This window comes from Charadrius vociferus, unplaced genomic scaffold (genome assembly GCF_000708025.1).
Source record: "Charadrius vociferus isolate BGI_N301 unplaced genomic scaffold, ASM70802v2 scaffold263, whole genome shotgun sequence".
Classification (NCBI taxonomy): Eukaryota; Metazoa; Chordata; class Aves; order Charadriiformes; family Charadriidae; genus Charadrius; species Charadrius vociferus.
The window spans coordinates 770,593-787,872 of NW_009647769.1; the positions used below are offsets into that span (position 1 = coordinate 770,593).

At 38.2% G+C, this 17,280-nt stretch overlaps 1 protein-coding gene across 1 annotated transcript in view; it reads right to left on the minus strand.

Annotated features, from left to right (window-relative positions):
• Nucleotides 1-1,060: 1,060 nt before the first annotated feature.
• Nucleotides 1,061-17,280, minus strand: part of MRPS31 (mitochondrial ribosomal protein S31) — a 19,607-nt gene continuing 3,387 nt past the window's right edge. The window contains exons 3-6 of the mRNA XM_009882357.1: nucleotides 14,556-14,702; nucleotides 11,381-11,454; nucleotides 6,547-6,690; nucleotides 1,061-1,307 (exon numbers count right to left, since the gene is read on the minus strand). Coding sequence (XP_009880659.1) covers nucleotides 1,096-1,307; nucleotides 6,547-6,690; nucleotides 11,381-11,454; nucleotides 14,556-14,702 — 577 coding nt within the window. The 3' untranslated portion in view covers nucleotides 1,061-1,095. The remainder of the gene's footprint in view (nucleotides 1,308-6,546; nucleotides 6,691-11,380; nucleotides 11,455-14,555; nucleotides 14,703-17,280) is intronic.

The window sequence follows — 17,280 nt, forward strand, 5'->3', positions numbered from 1 at the left end:
GAATGACCAAGTGAGTAATTCTGGATGAAAATTTAACAAAAGATAACAGAAGCAAAATATATTTCAATTGCTTAAGAAATATGTAGGACCACACACCTTTAATTAGCATAAAGGATCATCTAGAAAATACGAAGTTACTTCACCAACATCAGAGGACTAGACAAAAACAGTGGTGGCATCATGTGATGGCAATCTGTAGGTGACAATTGGACTCCTTGCCACCAGTGTCCAATCCTCTTTCTAGCCCCGCAGACGGGGGAGATAAGGCCTCAGCTCCAAACATTGTAGTAATCACAAAACTGCTTGCTCTAATGAAACAGAACTTCACAGATTGCTTGACAACCAGACCCATTTTTCAACAACAAATAGCGATGGGCAATTGGTCAAAAGCTTCAGAATGGATGTATGAATGGTAGGAGAGACTTCTCGTATTATTTTCTATAAACTCACCAGTATTGTGCTGTGCACACATTTTGGGAATACAAGAGCCTTTCATTGAGCAGAAGAACTAACAAGTATTCAATTCAAATGAATTAGTCATTACCACAATTTTTAAAATGAACCAATAAAGATAATTAATGAAAGGAGGATAGAAAGGATTAATACCATCCAAATACCAGTGTATTTAATGAATTAGCAAAATGAAGTGTTACTACTTCAGTAACAGCTTTTCAAAATTAGAGCTGCATCAGGAGTTTTTAAAAATAAAAGCATTGCAAGTTTTCCAGAATGGGAAAGATGATCAAACCTGTCAAGATACACATCAAGAGTGAAGGGTGTATGAACTGGAATTAGACCTAGTATTTTGTATGGTCAAAAGATTAGTTTCAAATTTAAAAGACAACAACTTTGATAAACTAAATTTTAAATGCACATTCTACAAATGCCATACTTTCCAGTTCCTTCTTTTGTAGTAAAAAAATATCTATATCTACATATACATACAGACATGAAAGTATGACCCTTCAGTTTATTATTTAAAATACAGCTTTCAGGTCACATGATTACTATGCACTGACAGTATTTCCATGATAAGAAATCATCAATTTTGATGTAATGATTCTTCATTTAAAGGTTACGCACTTTCCCCAAGTTTCAAATCTCTTGAAGAAATTCCTTCTTTTCCTCAAAATACTTGTGAAACCACTCAATATGTTCAATCTTCTGTTTAACACTGAGGTATGGATTTTTTGAAAGCCCACAGATGACTAGTTCCATGAAGTGGCGAATAGGTCCTTGCTTGGGAAAGTTTTCAAGGTGTTTCTCCAGAAAGATATGTTCATGAAATTCAGCATCATCCTCCATCCCTAATAGAAGGAACAAAAAAATGACAAAGTTATTATCCTAATAGCAAATTTAACAAAGGAAAAAAGGATATAGTTTGTAAATAATCTCAAATTAGTAAAATTAATGGTTCTGTGCCTTTTGATTCTTTTGTACAGTTAAGACAACCACACAGAAGTGGAAGAAACTGCAGAATTTCAAGACATTAATTTCTCCCTTCACGCAGAAAACGTCACTATATATCATATTCCTGTCTACCATATTACTTCCATTTTGTGCTCTCATTCATAAGAGTATCTAATGTTTACATCAACTTTCTGTCTGGTAATCTCACTGAAAGCTGATGCCAGGGTGGGAGCAGGGGGAATAATTAAAAAAAATTAAAAAAAAAAAAAAATCAATCTTCTTGCTAAAAACCTGTTTGTTCAACACATGAAAAATTTGATTCATCATGAGTACCACATTTTAGATTGAGGGACACTTTCCTAATAAATTCTTTCAGAAAACACTGATTAATTAAGTTCTGCAGAGGACTAAAGAATATAAGCTTACATATAAAATATAAGCTAGTCTGGAGCAAATGAGGCAACCCCATAAAGTATCTAATCTGAACAACTAACACACACTTGCATGTTCATTCCAAGTCTTGTTTTTAACATTGCTATCAAACGGGCACAGAAAATTGGTTTTCTAACACTTTCCAAATCTGTGAGTGTATGCCGATGTAAGAGTGTTGTGTATCTCACGAGATGCTACTTTTCAGTCGTAACCAGCGCAAAAGATGATGCGTTCAAAAGCATCCACAGGAACACGGGACAAGGGATTATTGTAGACCTCTAACCGAGCACAGCTCAGATCCTACGGTAAACTTTTGTTCTCTGTCCCGTGGATTTCCTTTGCTGTTGTTCACAATATGACGCTAGCACACACAAGACAAAGACTCAGAACACAAATTGCTACACACACAAAAAAGGCTGCTTTCACAGTTCCTAGTTCTGGGATAAAAATCCAAGGCAAACTGGGATTTGCAACTGAAAGATTTTTCTTCAGTTAGGGATACATGAAAATTTTTATTTGATCCCAATTTGCTATGGACTTGTAAATGACATTTGCACCTTTACGTAAAAATCTGTTATTAGAGGAAAAAAATATTACACATGAACATTTCCAAATGACAAAAATAGGCCATCTACACCATAGATGTAAGTGTACATGTTTTTCTGTACTAGCTAGGATATGATATATTAGTTGACAACATTAAATCATGAGTTTTAAAACTGCGGTAATTAAGCCATGTCAGTCCTAGTCTTCCTCCTGTGTTACAGTTTCAGAAGAAATGATGCACATCTCTGGGATGGAGAAGTCTCTCAGCTTGTACTTGGTAAGTTCGCATTATTTATTTCCTGTTTTAAACTTTAGGTACTGCAATATCTGAAGGAGCTGGGAAATACCTCTGTTTTTCCCACAGATTTTTCCCAAAAATCTATGAGTGTATCAATACCAGCTACATGCCACATTTATCTCCCTTATCCTTGAAAAAGAAAGTACGTTTCCTTCTTCAGAAGCTCTCTTCTTTTTCCCTTTATGTTAAAAGAAAAAAAAAAAAAAAGCCATGTCAGATTCAGAAGGTATATTTCTGCTGTGCTTGGAAACCTATGGCCACTTACAGAAGCACAGAGATGATCCTTTTACCACACTACCCACACTGACTTTCCCCCACCAAGGGAAGGTGGAGTCTCACTGTACCTGGATGCTGCTGGCTGCTTTCACAAGCTAACATCCTTTCCAGATTTCCATACTTTTGCTGGTCACAAAAATCCAAAAGAACTAAACCAACAAACCCACTACCAAAAGAATCTGAATAATGCTGACAGTAAAATTTGGCCTTCTGGATGCTCTTCTTTTTGAGATAGATACAAGGTGTCAGGAGAGATCATGTCTAATTAATAATTTCACCAATTTTAATCTCTAACCCAAAAGAAACTAAACCATTTATAGTCTCATAAAAACACAGGTCAGAAGGAAATATTCCATCATGTATTTTGATCTTCCATTTGTCAAAGACATGATATACGGTTTAGGGATGAAGCGTTAAGTCCAAACATTTCAGTTAGACCACATATTTCAGTCCTCAAAAAAGTAAAGTGTGCATCACAAAACGAGACCACAATTGCCCAAAGCATCAGAGGCTGAGACTTCTGGTGGGAATTGATTAGATGAGATATGCTCGCATGACTCCCCTCACCCGCAGCAAGCCATAACTCCTGTTGCATGGGAAGAACAAGCCTGACCCTCAGCCTCTCTTCCACTGTCCTCAGAAACCAAATTTGAAAGAACGTGCACGGTGGGAGTCTAAAGTAGAGGATTTTCTTCATCAATCTCAAAGCAAGAAGTCACCCACTCTCAATATCTTATTTCCAGTCCCGTACATACTACAAAACAGAAAGGTTGAGGAATTTCTCTAGCTAAAACGCTAACCCCTCCAAGACATGACCAACCTTGCCTTGAACATGACATCTCAAATGCAGATGGCTATCCTTATAGGAAGTGTTGCTGATGTGCCGTAAAGATGACCAAATATCCTGATCTAGTGAAACACGGCCCTGCCCCTGGCAGCAGGGTTTGACTAGATGATCTTTAAGGGTCCCTTTCCAACTCAAAACATTCTACGATTCTAAGACTTTTAGAATGAGATAAATCATGCTCTTACAGTAGGTCCCTAGAATAGACCCAGAACTAGTAAAGCAAACCCACCGCTAAAATGGTTGCGTAATGTTTGCCACCTCTCTTGGCAAACTGATCCAATGCTTCTCTGCTGGGAACAGCATCTCAGAACAGCCAGAACAGGACTTGCTGAACTTTTGCCTACAGAAGCCATCAGCGGCAACTGAGGCATTAATTTTCCAAGACTTCCATTAAGGCTGTCACTTCTGCCATAACAATCTCTGGCCCACCAGAAGTATTTGCTTCTCAGAATCAGGTGCTAAAGCAAATTAGCACCAATAATCTGCACTGTCCTTTTTAATGACTGCACTTCTCAGGAGTTGAGTCATCAAGGCATAAATGCACAGAAATAATTTTAAAAAGGGGCAGAAATAAACATTTTTGCCCCAACTTTTTGCCGTGGCTAATCACAGAGCAGAACTAAAGCGGAAACTAGAAGTGGAAGAGGCAAGCAGAAAAGCGGAGTAAGAATGATGTTATGCAAGGTATGATAATGGTTTGCTACTCTGGTAAAAAATAATCAGAGGTGGAGAGATGGAGAGCAAAAGGCGTAGTTTTCTGCCTAACAGTGACTTAAACTGCATCAGATAAGGGAAAGGACATGCAGGCAGGAGACAACAGGGCAGCGGGGTCAGGGGAGGGGGGCAAGACTGCAACTGGACAATGCAGCAAGCCACTACATCTAGCCACATCTTCAGATGTTTGCACCAAGGCCAGAGAAGTTTTAAACATCACGACCGTGCCCTAATGCCTCAAAGCACAGCACAGTGCCTTAGTAAAGCACTCTAATGAGAATACCAGAGATGCTGTGGAGTCAAGAAAAACAGTAGTAAGTGGCCTTCATCCTTTTTTATATTTAATTTAAAACTTTAAAGGTTTTCATAATGCTAAAAGTTAAGTATACATGCTTCCTCAACAGAAAATTTAATTACATTTATGTTTTTAAAGCCACATCTTGTGGCACAAAAGAAAAATCACACATTTTTTGATATAGAACGAGCTGAAGGAATGTCCTCCTATTGAGGGAGATGACTGTTACAAAATTGCAAAATTAACAGCAGGAAGGCGCATCTTTCTTCTGCGGAGCCGCTGAAATTACAGTATGTTGATATAATTGGAGCAAAGTTCTCAAGCTTTTAACTGTGCTTTGACATACCTGATCTGATTAACAGCCTGTGGCTGGCAGTTTGATAGGATGGAATTTACTGACTTGATATTTCAACCTGAGAGGTGATAGATTTTGGAACACTCCACTGGAATTTTCCACATGACTAGTCTTTGTGGACAGATCAATAAAGATTCTTGTTTAAGTATATGTAAAGACTCTTTGTCCATTTGCCACCCCATCCCAGACAGCACAGTTCCGGCTGCACTGCTGCAACAGAAAAACCATTGGCCGCCAAAGACGCCTGGTCCACTTACGGCCCCAGACAGCAGGGTTCCAGCCACATTACAACAACAGAAAAACCATTGGCCGCAGTGGTTTTACGCTTGCAAAAACATGACTAGAGTATACTCAGATTTCTACATGATGGAACAGATCAATTCTGGGAGCAGTGATTAAATTCTGTGAAGAAACTGCCAAAATAGGACGAGAATAAACATTTAAGAAACAATGAACCACATTATGCAATTTGCAACTCAGTACAGGACAGATTTTCAAAGACTCCCAGCTTCAGATACTAACCTGGTTTGCTTTCAGTGACTGAATCATTCTAAAGTAGTTCTGTTTTGATGTCTTTAAAGTATTTTAAAAAAGAAAACCCACAGCCAAGCTCTCCCTGAAGTTATGAAGTCCCTTTTCCTAAAGCGTACGCTTGCTTTGTGTAGTTGTTCTTCCCTTCCTTAACATTCGCTCTCTCTCTGCTGGCTTAACTTCACAGAGAGCTTTTATTTTTTTTTTTTTTTAAATGGTAATAAAAATAAATACCATGCACAAAGATGTCTAGTTAAGATAGATGCCCAGAGTGAGTGAATATTGCAACTGTTTATTCTTATGAAACAGACAGAACAAAGGGAGCAAACAACTTTTTAACACTCAGCTGGCACCGACACGGAACTGGCAGATAGCTGATTAGGATCCGGCGAGCCACTTGGTCCGAGAGCCCCACCAAAGAACAGAATCAGCATTACAAAACACACACAGCAGTTTTAAGATTCCCCACACTCTGCTAGAAGTTTCTTTAAAGACGTTGCAGAGTAAAAGGTATTATGTAATAGACTTGAATGGCCTTGTGGTGTTGAAAGCACCAGGGCCGAGTGAGAAAGGGAGGGAGGGAGAGAGAGAGTTTTCCCCTTTTTGGCAGCAGCCAGTCCTCTGATCAGCCAAACCACCTGCAAGACTTCACCTGAAGAGTGCCAGAATGAGTTCATCTGAAGCATTTCTGATTTGGGACAGTTGGAAAGTTATATTTGTTTACTATCAAATGCATGACTCACAGCAGAAACACTACGTTAAAACAGTCAAAGGTCGCAACATGCTCCAATTCTCAAAAAAGATAAATATAGACAGATAATAACAGTCAATAGTGTACGTACCAGCTTCATTGTCAATTGGGAACTCCCACATTATTCCTTCTTTTGTCCACTGGATCATCTCCTCAAAACCATTTCGGGGAGGCTGTGCAGTTATTGCTGCAATCTCCTTCGCAAATTCCAGATCCCAAATTGTTGGCGAAGATACTAAAAAAAATGAATTTTGTAAAGATCTATCAGCATGCCAAAGACTTCTCACTAGCTAAAACAGTCCTTTAACATTAACCTTTACAGAGACTAATACTTATAGCTATGCAAGTTTTTCTACGTTACATGCCAGCATCACCTTTCTCAAATGAGAACACTCTGTTGAAATGAAAGTCCATTAAATTCTCAAATGTCTAGTGAAAACGTATCACAGAATTTTCAGAGTTGGAAGGGACCTCTAGAGATCATCTAGTCCAACTCCCCTGCTAAAGCAGGATTGCCTAGAGCACATTACTCAGGACTGCATCCAGGCGGGTCTTGAAAATCTCCAGAGAAGGGGACTCCACAACCTCCCTGGGCAGCCTGTGCCAGTGCTCTGTCATCCGAACCGTAAAGAAGTTTTTCCCTGTGTTCCAACTTGTGCCCATTGCCCCTCGTCCTGTCACTGGGAACCACCGAGAAGAGTCTGGCTCCATCCTCCTTCAACCCACCCTTTAGATATTTGTATGCCATAATAAGGTCTCCCCTCAGCCTTCTCTTCTCCAGGCTAAAGAGTCCCAGCTCTCTCAGCCTTTCTTCGTAAGGGAGATGCTCCAATCTCTCAGTCATCTTAGTTGCCCTAGTATCCTGAACTCCCAGAGGACAATTTATTTTTAAGCCCTTCACACAGAGCAGGAACTTATTTTTTCCACAATCTTTTTTTCCCTTTTGTCTTTCACAAATTGTACCTACAACAAACTCTGAACTTGACTGGTGCGCTCTGCTAAAGGAATCTTGCTTACTACAGGAGCTTTCAGGTATTTCACAACTATGGTCTCCTTCAGGGACACAACTCAATCTACAAACGATGGCAATACCTTCCCCAACACTCCTAAGCATCCCAGTTTTTGTCTCTTGGGCTTGAGAAATCCTGATTTCCTATTCTTCTCCCAAAGTCAAACAGTCCCTTTAGGGATGCATCTTTTCTGATGCATATAATTTTTATTTTTTTTTTTTTTTTTTAAATCAAAGTGTACTCGAATGGCAGCAGAGTGACTCTTCAGGAGTTCCCGCTCCTCCGCCCAGCAGAACTGGTCCTGAGCCCAGACCGCACTGCATCGCTGAAGTGAAGGGAACAAGCCGTTACCACAGGACAGGGAGGAACCGCTGGGAGTGCCTTGGGCTGCTGTCTCATCAGCTGGCCCAAGTCACTCTCCCCTTTGTTTTGTTGCCTCCCCCTGTTATCAATTCACCCTAAGCTCCTTGGAACACAGATCTTTATGTGAATTCAAATGTTACAGTCCATTTGAAGTGGATCGTGGCCAATCAGCAAGTCTTTTACTAGTTGTAAGTCTAAGATAAAATTTAATCTTTGGCTCAGTGCTTACAACACAATTGGATTTAAAAAAAAAAATCTCCCCCCTCCTTTAAGAAAAAAAACAAGATGAAAGGGCAAACAGTATTTTTTACATACTGAAAAGGGGTTTCATTTTTTGCATTAAATCACAAGATACTTTTTCAAATTATTTCTTACTTAGCAGGGAAGTTTCCAGAACTATATTCCCCAGCTGCCTACTTTGATTTGAGGACTGGAGGCAGGAATAAAACACAGATAAAAGACAACAAGAGAAACCATACCAGAAAGAAATTATTGTCTACATCTGAGAATACCTTCTAATAATGCGCAATAATAAATCTTCTAATAGAAGAGAGTAGAAACTCATTTTTTCAAGCTTGCAGTAAAGGTGATAAACATTATTTTCTGTTTCACAGAGGCGAAAATATAATACTGATATTTTCTGTTAACAGTTACTGATACTTTATGTCAACAGTCATGCATATATTTTTTTTCAGGATCTCAATTTACTTTCCAGTTAACATTCAGGTTTTCAAAATAAGTACTCAGTACATAACACAGAACTTGCTTTTCTGTCATGTATAAACAATATTATAACTCATCATCTCTACTAATATAAGTTAAGAAAGTGAAAGCAAATGAATCAAGGTATCAAGTATCACACTGCTACTTCCCGAGATTAATGCAAAAAAATGTTTTTTTATCATCAGGCTTAGTCAGTAAGCCAAGTAACAAGCTTCCTGGCTTAAAATCTATTGTAGATTTCCTCAAGGCTACCTGGAACCATACAAGGAAACACCACATAAAAAGCTGAAAGAAGCTTACTTCTTAATATCTAATTACAAATCCAATGAAGTCTACTTGCCCTCTTACACAATTTCTGCACATTCCAGTTTTGTGTTAAAAAAAAAAGCACATCTCAACTTTTCATCCAGGGTGTCAACTATGTGCCATTGCATCTGCATTGTGCTTATGCAAAAAACAAAGGTTAAATTCTTACCATTTCACCTGAGCAAACTTGATTCAACTCAAACGCCAATTATTTGAACATCACATTTGTCAAGATAGCTAAAAACAAACACTGCATCATTCATTATGTCTTTTTATGTAAAACGGACCGATTTTAAGGAAATTGGCAGTCTTAAAAAAACCAGCAAATTGAATTCCATTCTAATAAGCAACTTTTATAGTCCACCACAGAGACGGCTGCATTCAGAAAACTCACAGCTGCTCAAAAACACGCAAAGAGCATTATTTGACATTTTACTAAAGAAATTAAGTAAACAAATTAATTTCTCCCTGCCGTTTGAAGTGTAAAGAAAGGAGAAAACTACTCAGCTAGAATCTGGCAAAAACTAAGTCTTACTCTTGAAACAGAAACAAATACATACCATTTTCTAAGATATCAGACAGAAATACTATTTCTTCCGCAGCTGCTGGCTTTATATATAGTTCTAAGTCACTACACTGGAATAAAGTCTTTTTTCCAAAGGGCCTCAGCATAGCTTAGGGAAATCAGCATATTAAAGATCAGTGCTAACAATGCACAGCTTCATTGTTCAGAAAGAACAGTGAGAGAGTTCTTTACATGACTTGCCCACATTCACACACTCTTAGCCAAAACCCAGTCTGTAGTAAAGCTAAATCTTCATGTGTGAAAGATATCCCCCATACGCGGCATTCAGACTGTTCCTGCAGAGCTGAGCCACTCAGTGAATATGAAGGTGGGTCATACCTGTTTTGTCATTGTTTTTTGATTTTATCTTACATGAGTTTTGGCATGTATATTTGGTGGATAAGGAATTGGCTGGATGGCCACATGCAAAAAGTAGTGGTCAATGTCTTAATATCTGGATGAAGATCAGTGACAAGTGGTATCCCTCAGGGGTCCATATTGGGACCAGTACTGTTCAGTATCTTCATCAACGACACAGACAGTGGGACTGAGTGCACGCACCCTCAGCACACATAAGGAACAGGACACCATCCCAAGGGACCCAGACAAGCTTGAGAAGTGGGCCTGTGTGAACCTCATGAGGTTCAACAAGGCCAAGCGCAGGGTCCTGCACCTGGGTTGGGGCAATCCCCAGTATCAATACAGGGTGAAGGATAAAGGGATTGAGAGCAGCGCTGCCAAGAAGGACTTGGGAGTACTGGTGGATGAAAAGCTGGACATGAGCCAATGTGCACTCACAGCCCAGAAAGCCAACTGTGTCCTGCGCTGCATCAAAAGAAGCATGGTCAGCAGGTTGAGGGAGGTGATTCTGCCCCTCTACTCCAGTCCGGTGAGACCCCACCTGGAGTATCGTATCCAGCTCTGGAGCCCTCAGCACAGGAAAGACATGGACCTGTTGGAGCGGGTCCAGAGGACGGCCACAAAAATGATCAGAGGGATGGAGCAGATATGAGGACAGGCTGAGAGAGTTGGGGTCGTTCAGCCTTGAAAAGAGAAGGCTCCGGGGAGACCTTATTGCAACCTTTCAATACTTAAAGGGGGCTTAAAGATGGGGACAAACTTTTTAGCAGGGCCTGTTGTGATAGCACACGGGGTAATGGTTATTAAACTAAAAAAGTGTAGATTTAGACTAGATATAAGGAAGATATTTTTTATGATGAGGGTGGTGAAATACTGGAACAGGTTGCCCAGAGAGGTGATAGATGCCCCATCCCTGGAAACGTTCAAGGTCAGGTTTGACAGGGCTCTGAGCAACCCGATATAGTTTAAGATGTTCCTGTTCATTGCGTTGGACTAGATGACCTTTATTAGGCCCCTTCCAACCCAAACTATTCTATGACTCTAAACATATATGAAGAGCTTTACAGTAGGTAAAGAAAGGCATTGTTTGTCAGCCACTTACAGGATCTTTCAAGCTATATATACAACACTAAACAAGAGAAAGCCACACAGCAATCGAATGCGTGGTCTTGTTTTTTTCCTACCCTGCTTATGCTTAGACACCTGCAGAGTACACTTGTTTCCCTGGGATCACAGCCTTGTGTTTCTTTGCCACAAAATGAATGCAGCAAGTTTGCAACTTTACCAAATAAGCTACGGGAGCAAACATACCCATTCTCCAGGCTGGTTTACACTCACAAAAGAAAGACTGACCTTAGTGACAAAAAGCCAGTTCAGTAACAGAATGTCCTGATTAGTACAGAAAACATTAATCTATTACACTGCATGGAAGTTTTGCTTACTAAAAATCAGAGTTACGTTGAAGTATTTATTTTTCATAGTTTTGAAAGCAGGAAGTTAACAGGTCAAAAGTTTCCTTCACAACAGTGAATCTCTTGATATACCAACATTTCAGAACTTGGCTTCACTGAGTTTTTCATTATTGAATTTCCACTAACCTGTTTTCAGTGCGTGTTCTGTTTCTGTAGAAGCCTTAGTGAATATATTAAGCCTCCTTCCTACTTTGAAACTTCTATAAACAAAAAAGAAAAGTGATATTTAGTATTTCACAACACTTCACAGCATTGCCAGATAACAAATTTAAAAGCACAAAATATTCTCATGAACTAACAGATCTCTGGAGAAAAAAAAAAAAAAAGAAAAAAGAAAAAAAAAAGATAGTGACTCTCACTAAATCCTCAAGCTTTTAACCAGAGAAAGTGTTTATGACTTCATTATTCGTCTGTAAATGAGCTTCCCAAAACATGTCTGTGTGAAAGAATAAACATAAATCAAACATTATATTTGCAGTCATTTTTTAGTGAAATACTTAGGAATCTGAACAAAGCTAAACAGTATCAAACTACAGTACTCAAGTGATTTTATAAAGTTGCAACTAAAAAGTTCATCTGGTCATTTGGGTTTTTTCCCTGTAAAAAATATTGCACAATTCAGGAAAAGAAAAGGCAACAGCTAAATCAAACAATTCCTGCTTTATGACATAAATAGCCTGTTTGGAAGATTACACAGCTACCTTCTCTGCCATATGGCAAACACTCAAAGTATATCTGTATGATATATTTTAAAAAGCATCACCCTGATGCTCTCTCTTCTGAATATAAAAATCTGACCATCTATTTTTAATCATATTTATCTTTAGCATAAGTATATACTAAAAAAAAATTTAAAAATACAAGTGTTCAACAAGTAATCAAAATAAATTTTCTTATAAACGGAAACAAAGAAAAAATCAATGCTGTTACTGTAGAACACGCTGAACTTTACAACAAATGATTCTTTTAATCAAGCAGTCTTCCAGGTTTCCACTGAAATTCTAACAGTTCCTACTTTATGTCACTACATATTCACTGCTACCCTGGCAATACTTGCCCTTCCTGACCTTAAAATTTCACCTCTCTGGATTTACTGCAGATTTGTGATGGCCACAACCACTTCTGCAAACCTGCTCTTGTCATATTACATTTTACTGATGTAACTACCCTGGATCTATTTCAGCACAGAGCAATCTAATTACAGAGCCTTAGAAGAATGTTGATTTAGGATTATATTTTCCTATGTGTGTGTAACTCCCAATAACATTGGCTGAAGGTACAAGCATGACTTGGAAGAACATTTATTTTAAAATGACTAGTTCAAATTACAGCAGCATCACTTATTTCACTGAAAGCTACTAACTCGATTTAGACTTAGATATTCTTCCTAACCCGTTCTTTTCATATAATCAATAGATAAGTACACCTGTTAGATTTTCAGGGATGCAGGAGGAAACTTACCACCAAAACTGGAGACAGTTTGCTCACTACAGGGATTTCAAAAACTATTTTAAGGTACTGTTCCTGAAGTTACATACCAAGTACAGTGATCTCAAAAAGAGGGCAAGACAGCTTCTCCGGTGTCATAAATTTAATAAATGTTCTCACACATATGTGAAATTCACTTTACTTTGCAGTATGTTAATAAATGAAAAGTTTAGCAAAGATAAAATAATATACACTGTTCAACCACATAATAGCTCAGGTTTTCAGTTTATGCTTCTAGATCATACTATTTCTATCTTTCAAACTTTGAAAAACTTTTAATCCAACACCTTAAATAAAGTATTTCTCATAGTCAGTCAAGAATCATAGCCTAATAACAAAATTACTCTCATGTGACTACCAACTCTGTCTGATAATTATTCCCAGATTAAAAATATCTATAGAGCTACTCAGCAACCGATAATGAAGTCAATTCCCTTGCTCCTAAAACCAGCAGCTCAAAACAGAAATACGTAAGTCAGGAGGGCTTCGTCTAGAACCCTGTTCCACTTCTACCCTTCAGCTTCCATTGCAAGAAGCCCCTCTTGCACTTTCTACATGCTTTGCATCAGGAAAAGAAAACACTGCTTGCTGGCCTGGTAACATTGAAGAGTCCCAAGAGATACTTCCCTAACACTCCTTAACAGTTTGGTAGTTCAAGAACAAGGAAGTTACTCAGAAACATTCCAGCAAGCAGGCTAAGTTCTTCTAATGACTGGGTATAGCCGCATCTTTGAGGTTTTTGCATGATCTACATGGCTCTCAATGCATGTGTTACAATTTGTTCCTTATGGAAGTCACAACTCTGTATGATATACTGAAATAGAACTCTCGGCCAAAGAGGGCAGAATATTGTACATCTACTCACCCATACATTTATGCCTTCTTTTTTTTTTTTAACTATAGTTATCCAGATTCTGCCTTCAGCACTATCTATCTGACCACGGAAGGCTCCCTCAACTTCCAGACCCTAACCCCAAGAAAAGGGGATTCATTTGCCATTTGCAAATTAAATTAATGATTAGAGAAGTTAATCTTACTGAAAATAGAACTGCTAGAGAAAGGATATACTGAGGGAATGCGATGATGAGCTGCCATGGGAAAATCAAAAGACCACAGACAAGAAAGCACAGCTTACAGGAGTGAAAAAATATATATATATATTTAAGAACATTCCTTAGTTCATTAAGAAACAGACCGGTCACATAAACAGCAGGAAGATACATTTAAGGAGTGCCCTGAAATCATCATGTAAATGATAGAGTTAATTTCATAGACAATTACAATGTCACAGACAATAGAGACAAATCAATTACAGAATAACTTCTCAGTTGCAACAAAGTGGTAAAAAATTAAAAAAAAACAACCCACACTTTAAAATCTCTTTAAAACCCCAACAGAATGAAACTTTTCTAAACAAAAAACATTTATCAAAGTTTTCCATTAGAGGAAAGTAAGCCTTCAAAGGCTCCATTTCCCAAAATGTTAAGAAAGTGATATAAAATTGTATTATGCATAAGTGAGAATAATTTAAAATAGTTAAAAAAACACAATTACATTTCAGCACCAACTATTTTTAATTATCTAATTTTTTTTATTAAAAAGTGCACATTATTTGACTGGTTAACATTAACTGATGTGCTCTCACAGAACTTTATTTCAACATTAACAGCACTTTTTTTGAAAAATACTTCAGTAATTTCTTTAAGGTCTGAAGTAGCACAGTAGCATGAATATATACAACTAAATCCAAAATATTATCCGTTAGTAATTTTTTGCACGCTCCTTCTGTTGGAAGGGAACACAACAAAAATACCTTCTGGAGTCAAAAGACTGAGGTGACAATCTTGCAGGCCTGATTCTTTGACCATCTTCATCCAACTCCAAGGAAATGCGACTGGATATCCTCACATCTCTCCGAGCTGGGGACTGCCTTTTAAATGCCATTTCTGAAATAACGTTGCTGAAATTAAAAACAGGAATGTAAAAAAAAAATCAACAAATCGACAAAGCAAGGAAGTTTGTCACATGTATCAACCAGAAACTCCACTCTCAATTGTTTTCATAAGCCTCTATAAGATAGTTATACATTCCTCACAAAATATACACATTTTTAAGTCATCGAACATTCAAGTCTTACTTTTTAAACCTCAGTTGTTACATTCTATATAGATTAAAAGTGCTATTTTAGCCTCCTAAATCTGCAATGAATACCTTCTTTGAAATTATTTAGTTTCCAACTAAAAGAAAAATTTCATGTATCTGCATACCAGTATTCAGAGCGCGCTAGGTATGTTTTACTGAAGTAAATGAGGAATTTTGTTTAGATACAAGGAATACGCTGAAATAGGGAGGTAAAAATCACCAGGTTTTTGGACAGGAACCAACACTGCCCAGGGACAGAGCTGTGCTGCTGCAGACCAAAAGGAAGCTTGCCTTCACACATCAGCTGACATGGGTCAATCATGCCACCCTAATAAGTAGGTCACCTTTCCTGATGCACTGCAATCTGTTGCATTGCGTAATCATATTACAGCATTAATAGACCACATCTTCCTCCATAATTCTGTAGTCAAAAATCATACATGAAGAACAAATGCTCCGGTCTCTTCCAGCACGGTTCACAGCTCATTCTGCAATGCAAAGGGCAGAACGCACCACCTTTCTGCCTTCGCCAATTAGTCCCCTTAACGGGTAAGTCTGTTAGTTGGTGAAGACCAAGCTGGTACCTGTTCCTCACAGCTATCCTCTCCACCCAACCGCTTCCAGTAACACGCAGTCATCCAAAATTGTCATGCTCAAGTTTTAAGACCTAAGTACGGCCTCGGAAAACAAAAATAGGCCAAGTCAGAAATACTGCATATCCATTTTATGACAATTTGAATGAAGTTCCAACTATGTTTCTAGCAGTTTAAGTCAAAAGAGATTTTATTAACAAGAAAGAAATACTTCTGGAAAATTGTAAAAGCTAATTGCCACAGCAACAGTAGGATTTCTCTGCTGTCTCAGATGTGGTTTTGAATGGCAGAACAAGAATATCATAGCACTTCAAGTACTTACTCTGAAAGAATAGCATCCAAAACCAAGTTTTAAATCGTTTCATTTTAATCTTAAAGAAAAAACAATCTCAGATTATTTGCATATCTCACACTAGAAATTACTCTATGAAGTGCCTACTGGCATTAGTGAGCTGGTGTAGGGCCAGAGGCTTGACCCACTTCTAAAAGTCAAGGGGATGTCATTCCTAAGGTCAGTCACACACAGCCCAGCCCAACTGCTTGGCTCCGCTGCAGCCTACAAGGCTGGAGCACTCCTGTGCTGCAGGGGGAATCGGGCTTCCTCAGAGAAGCTCTTCTCACAGCCAACATTGATTTATTTGTGGTTTTGCACAGCAGGTCTGGACAGACTATGCTACCAAGCTATCTGAACACACAGTCAATGGTATCATTCTCGCTGCAAAGTCCTAATGTCACCCCATCATCAGTGTAAGAACATTTCTAGCAGCAACATTCATCACTCCATCATTAAAAGTGCCCCTGTATTAACTAAAAATAAAACTACAAAGATGTTTTTCATTACAAAAGACATTAAAAGCATCAGACTACAAATTCATACTCCAACCCCAGCGTACCTACAGTGGTTAGATATTACATGATATTACCTCATGTCACAACACGAGGTTAAAAAAACAAGCTCCTAGATAATTCTGCCTTCCAGAGATAGGAAGAGGTAGAGCTTTTGTAACAAGCACAGACCCTCCCTCCTTCCTGATCACCCATCAGTAATTATAACACTAAAAACAGAGACCCAAGGAGTTTGGGATATACTTTAGCCTAAGCTCTGAATTACTTTACTACTTTTTCACCCAAAAGCAGGAGCTGAAATTTCAACTTTTAATGCTGCAGATTTTATTTTGGTACAGTGCTGTTGTAATTTCCACTGAGTGAAACTTCAGCCCACACTGAGAAAAATAAATTCCTGTATCATTAATATTTTCCTCTCCTAGCGAACACGCTGTCCTCACGCTGTCTACAAAACAAGGTGATGAGACAACCGCATACAACAGTGACCTCTGGAGGCCATGCCACAATCCTGGAAAAAAAAAAGATTAGTACAAAACAAAAGGATCCAGACAACATACAATTTATTTCATACCCTCATAAAACTCAACAGCAGTATCCCAATTGTTTGGGGTTCTTTTTGCAGTTGAGCATTACATGGCTGTATTGCTTGTGAAGGTATCTCATTTTTAAATAGTTTTAAATAATGGAGGTATATATATTGTCTTTTAAGATGTGTCAGTATATTGAATGGAAAACCTTTATGGAAAAAAATGAAAAGTTAATTGCCTGTATTTTTTGTTGTAAAATGAAAAAAAAAATCAACACAAAAATAATCATGTAATAGCTTTCTAATACATTAAAAGCATTTAGTGCCTTCTGCTGGATTTTTTAAAATCAACAGTTTTAACACTGATCAGAAAGCTAAAAGTACCAAATTCATCTCAGTGTCTAACTGTGAAAGGTTACTATTAACCAAGT